The sequence below is a fragment of the Antennarius striatus genome, chromosome 7 (genome assembly GCF_040054535.1).
Source record: "Antennarius striatus isolate MH-2024 chromosome 7, ASM4005453v1, whole genome shotgun sequence".
Taxonomy (NCBI): domain Eukaryota; kingdom Metazoa; phylum Chordata; class Actinopteri; order Lophiiformes; family Antennariidae; genus Antennarius; species Antennarius striatus.
Genome location: NC_090782.1, coordinates 1,497,167 through 1,510,634, shown reverse-complemented (window position 1 = coordinate 1,510,634; position 13,468 = coordinate 1,497,167). Strand labels below are relative to the sequence as shown.

The following is a 13,468-nucleotide window of genomic DNA, read 5'->3' as shown; positions in this document are numbered from 1 at the left end:
TCCTGTGAGTGTGACCTCAGCCGTTCACTAGGATGGATGAGGTGGTGAGCAGCAAACACCTCACGGATCCAACAGGAACGTCATCTGGGTGCCTCAGGAGAAACAGCTGCAGGATTCTTCATCCATGCATATTTTTTAAAAAAAAAGTTTTCAAATCAAAAAAGTCATCGGTGTTTAACTCTTTAAATTCAGCCCATGGTGACCCATGTCATGACTGACTGAGAGAAGCAGCAGACAGGATCCAGAGGCCGTTTGGAGCCTCATCTCATATCATTATATCCCCAGTTCAGGTCCGTTCTGTGTTCTGAAACACGTCTGAGTCTGTGCTCATAAATATTTATGTCGTTAAATACCTGTGGCAGAGCACAAACGTAGAAGAAGAAGTAAAGAGTTGGATGACCAGTTCAACCAGTTCAACCAGTTCAACCAGTTCAACCAGTTCAGCCAGTTCAACCAGTTCAACCAGTTCAACCAGTTCAGCCAGTTCAACCAGTTCAACCAGTTCAACCAGTTCAACCAGTTCCATTGATGACGTCTGTCGACGTCATCAATGGAACTGTTGTTATAACAAACTTTAATAAGCTGTTATAACATTCTGTTCTGTGTGCTGTGTAGATTATATTAGAGGTGTGTGGACTGTAACAAGCTGTTATAACATATTGTAATAAGCTGTTATAGCATTCTTTGGATGACATTACAGTGCAGACTGGCTTTAACGGCTCTATGTTCTCCTCGCTGGAACACACACACCCTGCTCCTGTCTAACGCTGCCACGCCAGCCGTCATCAGCGAAGCTTTCTTGCGTCCTCAGTGTTCGCTCAGAGGCAGCAACAAACGCTCCTGCTATCTGTTTGGGCGTTATTGTCTTTGGCTGTTCGAAAAAGCCAAACGGAGCCTGCTGTGTCGTGTCTTCCTCTGCTGTCCTTTCAGTTTCCTTTCCTCCCTGACCCCCTGCTGGGACTCACACACTCTGAAAAGAAGTGAAGGAAAAAGTGAAAGACACTGAAAGCCTGCTCCTGATTGTGATCTAATGGATATGTATCTGACATCACTTTAAATGTATATTTTAAACACGTTTAGCTGGGCTCTGATAATCTTTCCAGGGTCTGCCAGCTCTTAGAGGAATCATGAATTCCCCGTTCCCCGTTGTGTGGACAAATAGAGTGGATTTAATATATGAATATTATAATTTGAGCAGTCCATTTAACTTTTTGCTTAATAAAATTAAAATGTCTTCATCTGATCTAACAGCTGTTGTGGACAGGTTCAGTCATTATATGGGAAACAACTATATTTTAATTGCCTTATGTGTAGATGATTAGTAAATATTTTATAGTTAATAATAAAACCCATAAAGGTTTCTATAAGGCATAATAAATAATAATAAAGAAGAAGTGTTGTGCGACTGTTCACTAGAACAGACACAAGCATCACCAAGGAAGAAGACATCACGTGTTCCGCTTCAAGCTAAAATAGAACCATTAAATGATGCATTTACTTTTTAATGACTGTTTCAGTGAATAAACGTTGGTTTTTTTGTTGAAGAACTTTAAGCTAGATGTTAGATGTGCTGGATTTAGTGCACTGAGAAATGTCCTGATGTGTGCCAGTGAGGCGTGTTCAGACATATTGATCACCGCTCATCCTGGTTGGGCTGTAATCAACCTTCAGTCCAGATAATAACAGCATTAAGTTACAATTTCACCTCAAATGTCTGCAAATGAACATCAGTTTTGCCAAAATGTTCTCTCAGCCCTGCACTCAGCTGAAGACAGATTAAATTCTTACGTTAAGAACTCCATTTGAAGTCCTTCTAATTATACAAGTCAGAGGATAAATATGTCATTATGACCGAATGGAAAACAGAACGTAGCTCATTTGTACATAAATGTACCATCAGTCAGCTTTAACTATGAACTAGAAAACCAATGCATTACAAATGTCAATTCTAATACACAAACTTGAGAAATAAAAGATGAATGAATGCAGGAGCATCAACATCATTCCTGTTGTGGGTCCTTACACTGACTGCATGTCTTATTTTACATGTAAGTCATCACTTTTAATACTATATTGAATTATTAAAAAAACTGGAATCTGCTTGTAGCTTATTCTGTGGACTGTGATGTGTGTAACATGTCCAGCATATAGTTTTATTTCCTTTATCAAGCCTTACCCAATGGTTTTGTGGCTAGGGAACACATGTCCTGCATACACACACCAACAGGACTCTTTGAGCTCATGATGTATAATTTCAGGTCTTTTGATTGATGCCTCCTGCCTTCGGAGTGAAGCTCTCAGGTGTGTTAGTCTGCAGCGAGAAGCAGGAAGAAACAAACTAATGAGACCTGGAGCACTTTACAGCAGCAGGAGACAAATGGCCAATATTAGAGTTTAAAATGGAAACACTGATTCATAGGTTTAGCCTTGCCCTGATATACGTTTCTCTTCCATTTGTGCCTCGTTTAGTATTTAGAAGAACATTTTCCTCTGCTGTAGCATTCTTGTTTCTCCAAAAGGAGCTCTCCCTGCAGGCTGGAAGCTAGCAAACAACCAGAGAGGCAGAATGCCAACCTAACCGCTGTGATGTCACAAAACGTGTCAGAAGTGGCTTCACTCAACAGAATCTCTCCAAAATCACCAGATGAGGTTAAAGTCTATTTCACTTTTTAATTCTAATACAGAACACAATGACATTGTGATCTGCAGTAATAGCAGGGAGCAGGTGGAGGAACATTTAGAAAGGAGTAGGAGAGGAATGAAAGTTAGCCAGAGAAGACAGAATATTTGTGCATAAATGAGAGGAGGAGAGAAGGAAGAGTGAAGGTGGAGAACTTTAATACTGGAGGTCAGCAGTCCAGAGAAACAGTGAGTGTGGTGGAGGTGAAGAAACGGATCTGAGCAGGTTGGAACGAGTGGAGGAAAGAGACAGGTGTCTGATGGACAGAAGAGTCTGCTAGAATGAAGGACATAGTTATGAGACAGTGGTGAGGACAGAAGACAGGAAGTTGAGCTGGAGGAGGAGGAGTGACCAGGTTGGATCAAAAATGAGTTCCTCAGAGGAACAGCCAAGGTGAGATGTTCTGGAGTCAGGAGAAAAGGCTCTGATGGTTTGGACCCGTCCAGAGGAGAGATGGTGAAGGTGTTGGTGAAACTGTGATGAGGAAGGAACTACGAGGAAAGAAGGCAAGAGGACCACCAGAGAGAAGGTGGATGGTTGTAGTGAGGAAGACATGAGGACAGTTGGTTTTAGAGAGGAAGGTGCAGGAGATAGGCTGACATGGAGAAGGACAACACGCCCTGGAGACACCAAACAGGACAAGAGCAAAGGGGAAGAAGAAATCTGATACAGCTTTCAGACCATATTTGCATCCAGGACTGATGAAGACGATCTACACAACTCACGTCCCCCAACATCAAACGAAACATCATACTGAAGTCTGGAGGCACCCTACCAGTGTAGCTGGGATGACATTGTCATGTAAGGCCCCGTTCAGACTGCAGGCGAATCAGATTTCCTTCCATATCTGATCTTTAAGGATGACTGTTCACACTGTTTTTAGCAAGTGTCCAAATGCAATCTGGCTCTGTTCAGACTGGGCCACATTAGCAGCCGATCTGACAGGTTGCCATAGCAACGACGCCGATGCAGAGTTGTCGTTCAGTGCGTGTAATGTGTGAGGTCATGTAACTCCCATAACTTCATTGTATGGCTCATCAGCTTTATTCCTCTGTAGTTGCCACAACTCTGCACATCTCCCTACAGCCATTTCCATCATGTTTTTAAAGTCAACTACCGTCTGTCCTTCTGCGTTCCTCTCCTGGATACCAAACCTGCCATCACCTCCTCATCACCTCTGTTTCCGGCACCAAGTCATAGATTTGATTTGCATGTTTGATTTGGCAAGTTTTCCATCGGATGCCCTTCCCGACACAACCCTCGGTATTTATCCGGGCTTGGGACAGGCACAATAAGACACTGGGTTGTGCCTTTTTGTGGCTACTTTGCCCTCTTGTGGCTACATTACCCTCTTGTGGCTACATACATCACGTTCAGAGAGGCAATATATTCTGTTGGTGGTGTGGGGACTATAGTTGTCACCTTGTGGTGAGTATGGGGTACTACATTTGATGTTGGAGTTTATTTCTAAGGTTATGCTCATTTAAAGGTGATCGGTTTTATTGGACCTATTTTGTAATGATCAGTAATCAAAGCACACACACCAGCCAATCGCAATAGAGTATGTATGGTCATGATATCCAGTGATGTATTTCGTATACTAACGTAACGATCCATGTTTGTGTGTGATCCTCAGTCAGTTTTTTCAAGAATAAAACAAAAATAATTCCAAGTCCTTACTTGTGTCATTATAACTTGAGCCTGAGTCACTTTGATCATTTTAATAAGACAAATTTATCTTAAAAATGTATATATTTTAAATGCATCGAATATGTTAAGAAATCCTGTATAATACAATGATTTAATCTACTGTCTAATTACACATTTAAACGACTAGAATTATTATTACTAATTTTTAGGAATCTGACAATATGATTGACATTACATAAAATAAATTATATAAAATAATGGATATTAATACACTTTATTTCACTTTATTGCCTCCACCAACGAGGCAATAAAGGTGTTTGTGTTTGCTTGTCAGCAACATTCTTTGAAACTACCAGCCTGACTTTTATTAAACCTGGAGAAAGATTAGTTTAAATTTGTTTCCATAAGTTAAGTCTCTGTTTCATTTAAAGCTCTGCTCAGGTTTTAACTGTGGCTCCACACTCCTACGAGAAACATCTGATGATTCCTGCGTATTTTCACACTGAGCATCAGGTTCTGTGTGAGTTATTGATGATGGTGAACTGATTAAAACTGATCAAGGATTTCTGTCTAGCATCAAATGATTTAAATTTTTGTTTTGTTTTCCCCTCAGGTCTGAAAAGGCAGGAGAGATTGCGACCATTCCACTTACTAAGGTTGGTAAGAACGTGTGTGTGTGTGTGTGTGTGTGTGTGTGTGTGTGTGTGTGTGTGTGTGTGTGTGTGTGTGTGTGTGTGTGTGTGTGTGTACTGGGGAGACCCGAGCTAGAAGACATAATTACATTCTGCAGCATTCATATAAACAGCTCAGCAGTTTTCCTGTTGGTAGGCTTTCACCCCTCACCATCATTCACACCTGAACACTCGCCAGCAGTGGTCAGTGTCCGTGAGACTGGCCAGGTACTCTCCTACCTGTCTCCCTGATCACATGACTGTAGTTGTCCAGTCATCTGGAAGCACCTCCTGACCACCCAGAGCCTGTCTTAACTCCTTCCTAAAAGTCCTGCAACACTCTTCCTTGTTCAGCTTCCACCATTTTGTCTTCTGCTCTGCCTTTGTCCTCTTCATCTTCCTCACCACCAGAGTCATCCTACACACCACCATCCTACGCTGTTTGGCTACACCCCCTCCTACCACTGTCCACTCACCCTCGTGTGTGAGTGGACACACCATCGTTACAGAGTTACCCCCGTCCACGTGAACACCAGATTCACCTGTGACCCCACAGACTCCATGGGGTCAGTGTGGTTTGTCCTCTGGGAGGACGGGGTGACTAACCCAGAGACATTACAGTCATGGTTTACAGGTCAGAGGTGCTGACACCGACAAACACCCCCACCCCACCCCGACCCCCGGGGGTCTGTCAGCGGTGGTCTGAAGGTGTCACCAGGTGGGGATGGGTTCAGTTCCTGGATGGGGGGCTCTGGCTTAGAAAGGGATGATGGGAGTCAATGGACGTTTGGCAAACAGGTGACTTGAGGCTGCTCTCTGATTGGCTGCTTCAGTTATTCCACACAGACACACACTTTGACTACAGCACCACACAGTATTACAGTAATACACAGTAGTACTAGAGTACTACACTACAGCACCACACAGTATTACAGTAATACACAGTAGTACTACAGTACAGCACCACACAGTATTACAGTAATACACAGTAGTACTACAGTACTACAGTACAGCACCACACAGTATTACAGTAATACACAGTAGTACTACAGTACTACAGTACAGCACCACACAGTATTACAGTAATACACAGTAGTACTACAGTACTACAGTACAGCACCACACAGTATTACAGTAATACACAGTAGTACTACAGTACTACACTACAGCACCACACAGTATTACAGTAATACACAGTAGTACTACAGTACTACACTACAGCACCACACAGTATTACAGTAATACACAGTAGTACTACAGTACTACACTACAGCACCACACAGTATTACAGTAATACACAGTAGTACTACAGTACTACACTACAGCACCACACAGTATTACAGTAATACACAGTAGTACTACAGTACTACACTACAGCACCACACAGTATTACAGTAATACACAGTAGTACTACAGTACTACACTACAGCACCACACAGTATTACAGTAATACACAGTAGTACTACAGTACTACACTACAGCACCACACAGTATTACAGTAATACACAGTAGTACTACAGTACTACACTACAGCACCACACAGTATTACAGTAATACACAGTAGTACTACAGTACTACACTACAGCACCACACAGTATTACAGTAATACACAGTAGTACTACAGTACTACACTACAGCACCACACAGTATTACAGTAATACACAGTAGTACTACAGTACTACACTACAGCACCACACAGTATTACAGTAATACACAGTAGTACTACAGTACTACACTACAGCACCACACAGTATTACAGTAATACACAGTAGTACTACAGTACTACACTACAGCACCACACAGTATTACAGTAATACACAGTAGTACTACAGTACTACACTACAGCACCACACAGTATTACAGTAATACACAGTAGTACTACAGTACTACACTACAGCACCACACAGTATTACAGTAATACACAGTAGTACTACAGTACTACACTACAGCACCACACAGTATTACAGTAATACACAGTAGTACTACAGTACTACACTACAGCACCACACAGTATTACAGTAATACACAGTAGTACTACAATACTACACTACAGCACCACACAGTATTACAGTAATACACAGTAGTACCACAGTACTACACTACAGCACCACACAGTATTACAGTAATACACAGTAGTATTACAGTACTGCACTACAATACCACAATACTACATTACAACAGAAAAAATCCTAGAGTACTACACAATATGACAGCACTACATAATGCTGCAGTACTATTGAATACCACAGATCTATACAGTACCACAGCACTGCATGGTACTACAGTACTACACAGTATTATATCACAACACTACAGTACTATTTCGTACCAAAGTACAGCACAATACTACGTAACACTACAGTACTATAGAGTACTAGAGTTCCACACAATATTACAATGCTCTATAACACTACAGTACTACATAACACTGCAGTACTACATGCAGTGCTATATAACACCACAGTACTACACAGTATATAAATACTACACACTACTGCAGTATTACACAGCCTGATGGTCTTACATAACACTACAGTACTACACAAGACTGTAGTATTACATAACACTAAAGTACTTCAAAGATTCCAGTTATTCACAATAGAAACAGTTCTTCCTGCTGACGCCAGCAATGTGTGTGTGTGTGTGTGTGTGTGTGTGTGTGTGTGTGTGTGTGTGTGTGTGTGTGTGTGTGTGTGTGTGTGTGTGTGTGTGTGTGTGTGTGTGTGTGTTTCTGGTGATCAACTGTATTTGTGTTTATCCTCTCATACTGTTTCTCTATCCATCCCAAAGTGGTGCTGCTGTGTGTCGTTCTCCATGAAGGTAGAGTGTGTGTCGTTCTCCATGAAGGTAGAGTGTGTGTCGTTCTCCATGAAGGTAGAGTGTGTGTCGTTCTCCTTGAAGGTAAAGTGTGTGTCGTTCTCCTTGAAGGTAAAGTGTGTGTCGTTCTCCATGAAGGTAGAGTGTGTGTCGTTCCTCATGAAGGTAGAGTGTGTGTCGTTCTCCATGAAGGTAGAGTGTGTGTCGTTCTCCATGAAGGTAGAGTGTGTGTCGTTCCTCGTGAAGGTAGAGTGTGTGTCGTTCTCCATGAAGGTAGAGTGTGTGTCGTTCTCCATGAAGATAGAGTGTGTGTCGTTCTCCATGAAGGTAGAGTGTGTGTCGTTCTCCATGAAGGTAGAGTGTGTGTCGTTCCTCATGAAGGTAGAGTGTGTGTCGTTCTCCATGAAGGTAGAGTGTGTGTCGTTCCTAATGAAGGTAGAGTGTGTGTCGTTCTCCATGAAGGTAGAGTGTGTGTCGTTCCTCATGAAGGTAGAGTGTGTGTCGTTCCTCATGAAGGTAGAGTGTGTGTCGTTCTCCATGAAGGTAGAGTGTGTGTCGTTCTCCATGAAGGTAGAGTGTGTGTCGTTCTCCATGAAGGTAGAGTGAGTGTCGTTCTCCATGAAGGTAGAGTGTATGTCGTTCCTAATGAAGGTAGAGTGTGTGTCGTTCTCCATGAAGGTAGAGTGTGTGTCGTTCCTCATGAAGGTAGAGTGTGTGTCGTTCTCTATGAAGGTAGAGTGTGTGTCGTTCCTCATGAAGGTAGAGTGTGTGTCGTTCTCCTTGAAGGTAGAGTGTGTGTCGTTCCTCATAAAGGTAGAGTGTGTGTCGTTCTCCATGAAGGTAGAGTGTGTGTCGTTCTCCATGAAGGTAGAGTGTGTGTCGTTCTCCTTGAAGGTAAAGTGTGTGTCGTTCTCCATGAAGGTAGAGTGTGTGTCGTTCCTCATGAAGGTAGAGTGTGTGTCGTTCTCCATGAAGGTAGAGTGTGTGTCGTTCTCCATGAAGGTAGAGTGTGTGTCGTTCCTCGTGAAGGTAGAGTGTGTGTCGTTCTCCATGAAGGTAGAGTGTGTGTCGTTCTCCATGAAGATAGAGTGTGTGTCGTTCTCCATGAAGGTAGAGTGTGTGTCGTTCTCCATGAAGGTAGAGTGTGTGTCGTTCCTCATGAAGGTAGAGTGTGTGTCGTTCTCCATGAAGGTAGAGTGTGTGTCGTTCCTAATGAAGGTAGAGTGTGTGTCGTTCTCCATGAAGGTAGAGTGTGTGTCGTTCCTCATGAAGGTAGAGTGTGTGTCGTTCCTCATGAAGGTAGAGTGTGTGTCGTTCTCCATGAAGGTAGAGTGTGTGTCGTTCTCCATGAAGGTAGAGTGAGTGTCGTTCTCCATGAAGGTAGAGTGTATGTCGTTCCTAATGAAGGTAGAGTGTGTGTCGTTCTCCATGAAGGTAGAGTGTGTGTCGTTCCTCATGAAGGTAGAGTGTGTGTCGTTCTCTATGAAGGTAGAGTGTGTGTCGTTCCTCATGAATGTAGAGTGTGTGTCGTTCTCCATGAATGTAGAGTGTGTGTCGTTCTCCATGAAGGTAGAGTGTGTGTCGTTCTCCATGAAGGTAGAGTGTGTGTCGTTCTCCATGAAGGTAGAGTGTGTGTCGTTCTCCATGAAGGTAGAGTGTGTGTCGTTCTCCATGAAGGTAGAGTGTGTGTCGTTCTCCTTGAAGGTAAAGTGTGTGTCGTTCTCCTTGAAGGTAAAGTGTGTGTCGTTCTCCATGAAGGTAGAGTGTGTGTCGTTCCTCATGAAGGTAGAGTGTGTGTCGTTCTCCATGAAGGTAGAGTGTGTGTCGTTCTCCATGAAGGTAGAGTGTGTGTCGTTCCTCGTGAAGGTAGAGTGTGTGTCGTTCTCCATGAAGGTAGAGTGTGTGTTGTTCTCCATGAAGATAGAGTGTGTGTCGTTCTCCATGAAGGTAGAGTGTGTGTCGTTCTCCATGAAGGTAGAGTGTGTGTCGTTCCTCATGAAGGTAGAGTGTGTGTCGTTCTCCATGAATGTAGAGTGTGTGTCGTTCCTAATGAAGGTAGAGTGTGTGTCGTTCTCCATGAAGGTAGAGTGTGTGTCGTTCCTCATGAAGGTAGAGTGTGTGTCGTTCCTCATGAAGGTAGAGTGTGTGTCGTTCTCCATGAAGGTAGAGTGTGTGTCGTTCTCCATGAAGGTAGAGTGTGTGTCGTTCTCCATGAAGGTAGAGTGACTGTCGTTCTCCATGAAGGTAGAGTGTATGTCGTTCCTAATGAAGGTAGAGTGTGTGTCGTTCTCCATGAAGGTAGAGTGTGTGTCGTTCCTCATGAAGGTAGAGTGTGTGTCGTTCTCTATGAAGGTAGAGTGTGTGTCGTTCCTCATGAAGGTAGAGTGTGTGTCGTTCTCCTTGAAGGTAGAGTGTGTGTCGTTCCTCATAAAGGTAGAGTGTGTGTCGTTCTCCATGAAGGTAGAGTGTGTGTCGTTCTCCATGAAGGTAGAGTGTGTGTCGTTCTCCTTGAAGGTAAAGTGTGTGTCGTTCTCCATGAAGGTAGAGTGTGTGTCGTTCCTCATGAAGGTAGAGTGTGTGTCGTTCTCCATGAAGGTAGAGTGTGTGTCGTTCTCCATGAAGGTAGAGTGTGTGTCGTTCCTCGTGAAGGTAGAGTGTGTGTCGTTCTCCATGAAGGTAGAGTGTGTGTCGTTCTCCATGAAGGTAGAGTGTGTGTCGTTCCTCATGAAGGTAGAGTGTGTGTCGTTCCTCATGAAGGTAGAGTGTGTGTCGTTCTCCATGAAGGTAGAGTGTGTGTCGTTCTCCATGAAGGTAGAGTGTATGTCGTTCCTAATGAAGGTAGAGTGTGTGTCGTTCTCCATGAAGGTAGAGTGTGTGTCGTTCCTCATGAAGGTAGAGTGTGTGTCGTTCTCTATGAAGGTAGAGTGTGTGTCGTTCCTCATGAAGGTAGAGTGTGTGTCGTTCTCCATGAATGTAGAGTGTGTGTCGTTCTCCATGAAGGTAGAGTGTGTGTCGTTCTCCATGAAGGTAGAGTGTGTGTGGTTCCTCATGAAGGTAGAGTGTGTGTCGTTCTCCATGAAGGTAGAGTGTGTGTCGTTCTCCATGAAGGTAGAGTGTATGTCGTTCCTAATGAAGGTAGAGTGTGTGTCGTTCTCCATGAAGGTAGAGTGTGTGTCGTTCTCCATGAAGGTAGAGTGTGTGTCGTTCTCCATGAAGGTAGAGTGTGTGTCGTTCTCCATGAAGGTAGAGTGTATGTCGTTCCTAATGAAGGTAGAGTGTGTGTCGTTCTCCATGAAGGTAGAGTGTGTGTCGTTCCTCATGAAGGTAGAGTGTGTGTCGTTCTCTATGAAGGTAGAGTGTGTGTCGTTCCTCATGAAGGTAGAGTGTGTGTCGTTCTCCATGAATGTAGAGTGTGTGTCGTTCTCCATGAAGGTAGAGTGTGTGTCGTTCTCCATGAAGGTAGAGTGTGTGTCGTACCTCATGAAGGTAGAGTGTGTGTCGTTCTCCATGAAGGTAGAGTGTGTGTCGTTCTCCATGAAGGTAGAGTGTGTGTCGTTCCTCATGAAGGTAGAGTGTGTGTCGTTCTCCATGAAGGTAGAGTGTGTGTCGTTCTCTATGAAGGTAGAGTGTGTGTCCTTCTCCATGAAGGTAGAGTGTGTGTCGTTCTCCATGAAGGTAGAGTGTGTGTCGTTCCTAGTGAGGGTAGAGTGTGTGTCGTTCCTCATGAAGGTAGAGTGTGTGTCGTTCTCCATGAAGGTAGAGTGTATGTCGTTCCTAATGAAGGTAGAGTGTGTGTCGTTCCTCATGAAGGTAGAGTGTGTGTCGTTCTCCATGAAGGTAGAGTGTGTGTCGTTCTCCATGAAGGTAGAGTGTGTGTCGTTCTCCATGAAGGTAGAGTGTGTGTCGTTCTCCATGAAGGTAGAGTGTGTGTCGTTCCTCATGAAGGTAGAGTGTGTGTCGTTCTCCATGAAGGTAGAGTGTGTGTCGTTCTCTATGAAGGTAGAGTGTGTGTCGTTCTCCATGAAGGTAGAGTGTGTGTCGTTCTCCATGAAGGTAGAGTGTGTGTCGTTCCTCATGAAGGTAGAGTGTGTGTCGTTCTCTATGAAGGTAGAGTGTGTGTCGTTCCTCATGAAGGTAGAGTGTGTGTCGTTCTCCATGAATGTAGAGTGTGTGTCGTTCTCCATGAAGGTAGAGTGTGTGTCGTTCTCCATGAAGGTAGAGTGTGTGTCGTTCCTCATGAAGGTAGAGTGTGTGTCGTTCTCCATGAAGGTAGAGTGTGTGTCGTTCCTCATGAAGGTAGAGTGTGTGTCGTTCTCCATGAAGGTAGAGTGTGTGTCGTTCCTAATGAAGGTAGAGTGTGTGTCGTTCTCCATGAAGGTAGAGTGTGTGTCGTTCCTAATGAAGGTAGAGTGTGTGTCGTTCTCCATGAAGGTAGAGTGTGTGTCGTTCCTCATGAAGGTAGAGTGTGTGTCGTTTTCCATGAAGGTAGAGTGTGTGTCGTTCTCCATGAAGGTAGAGTGTGTGTCGTTCCTCATGAAGGTAGAGTGTGTGTCGTTCCTCATGAAGGTAGAGTGTGTGTCGTTCCTCATGAAGGTAGAGTGTGTGTCGTTCCTCATGAAGGTAGAGTGTGTGTCGTTCTCCATGAAGGTAGAGTGTGTGTCGTTCTCCATGAAGGTAGAGTGTGTGTCATTCCTCATGAAGGTAGAGTGTGTGTCGTTCTCCATGAAGGTAGAGTGTGTGTCGTTCTCCATGAAGGTAGAGTGTGTGTCGTTCCTCATGAAGGTAGAGTGTGTGTCGTTCTCCATGAAGGTAGAGTGTGTGTCGTTCTCCATGAAGGTAGAGTGTGTGTCGTTCCTCATGAAGGTAGAGTGTGTGTCGTTCCTCATGAAGGTAGAGTGTGTGTCGTTCCTCATGAAGGTAGAGTGTGTGTCGTTCTCCATGAAGGTAGAGTGTGTGTCGTTCTCCATGAAGGTAGAGTGTGTGTCGTTCCTCATGAAGGTAGAGTGTGTGTCGTTCCTCATGAAGGTAGAGTGTGTGTCGTTCTCCATGAAGGTAGAGTGTGTGTCGTTCTCCATGAAGGTAGAGTGTGTGTCGTTCCTCATGAAGGTAGAGTGTGTGTCGTTCTCCATGAAGGTAGAGTGTGTGTCGTTCCTCATGAAGGTAGAGTGTGTGTCGTTCTCCATGAAGGTAGAGTGTGTGTCGTTCTCCATGAAGGTAGAGTGTGTGTCGTTCCTCATGAAGGTAGAGTGTGTGTCGTTCCTCATGAAGGTAGAGTGTGTGTCGTTCCTCATGAAGGTAGAGTGTGTGTCGTTCCTCATGAAGGTAGAGTGTGTGTCGTTCTCCATGAAGGTAGAGTGTGTGTCGTTCTCCATGAAGGTAGAGTGTGTGTCGTTCCTCATGAAGGTAGAGTGTGTGTCGTTCCTCATGAAGGTAGAGTGTGTGTCGTTCCTCATGAAGGTAGAGTGTGTGTCGTTCCTCATGAAGGTAGAGTGTGTGTCGTTCTCCATGAAGGTAGAGTGTGTGTCGTTCTCCATGAAGGTAGAGTGTGTGTCGTTCCTCATGAAGGTAGAGTGTGTGTCGTTCTCCATGAAGGTAGAGTGTGTGTCGTTCTCCATGAAGGTAGAGTGTGTGTCGTTCCTCATGAAGGTAG

General features: G+C 44.1%; 1 protein-coding gene across 7 annotated transcripts in view; it reads left to right on the top strand.

Annotated features, from left to right (window-relative positions):
- Positions 1–13,468, top strand: part of si:ch211-51h4.2 (uncharacterized) — a 115,482-nt gene that overhangs the window by 79,066 nt on the left and 22,948 nt on the right. For all 7 annotated transcript variants that reach the window (XR_011036699.1, XM_068318830.1, XM_068318831.1 and 4 more), the window contains one exon: positions 4,944–4,986. Coding sequence is in view for 6 of the 7 variants with exons in the window: in XM_068318830.1 (XP_068174931.1) it covers positions 4,944–4,986 (43 nt within the window). In the remaining variant the exon portion in view is untranslated. The remainder of the gene's footprint in view (positions 1–4,943; positions 4,987–13,468) is intronic.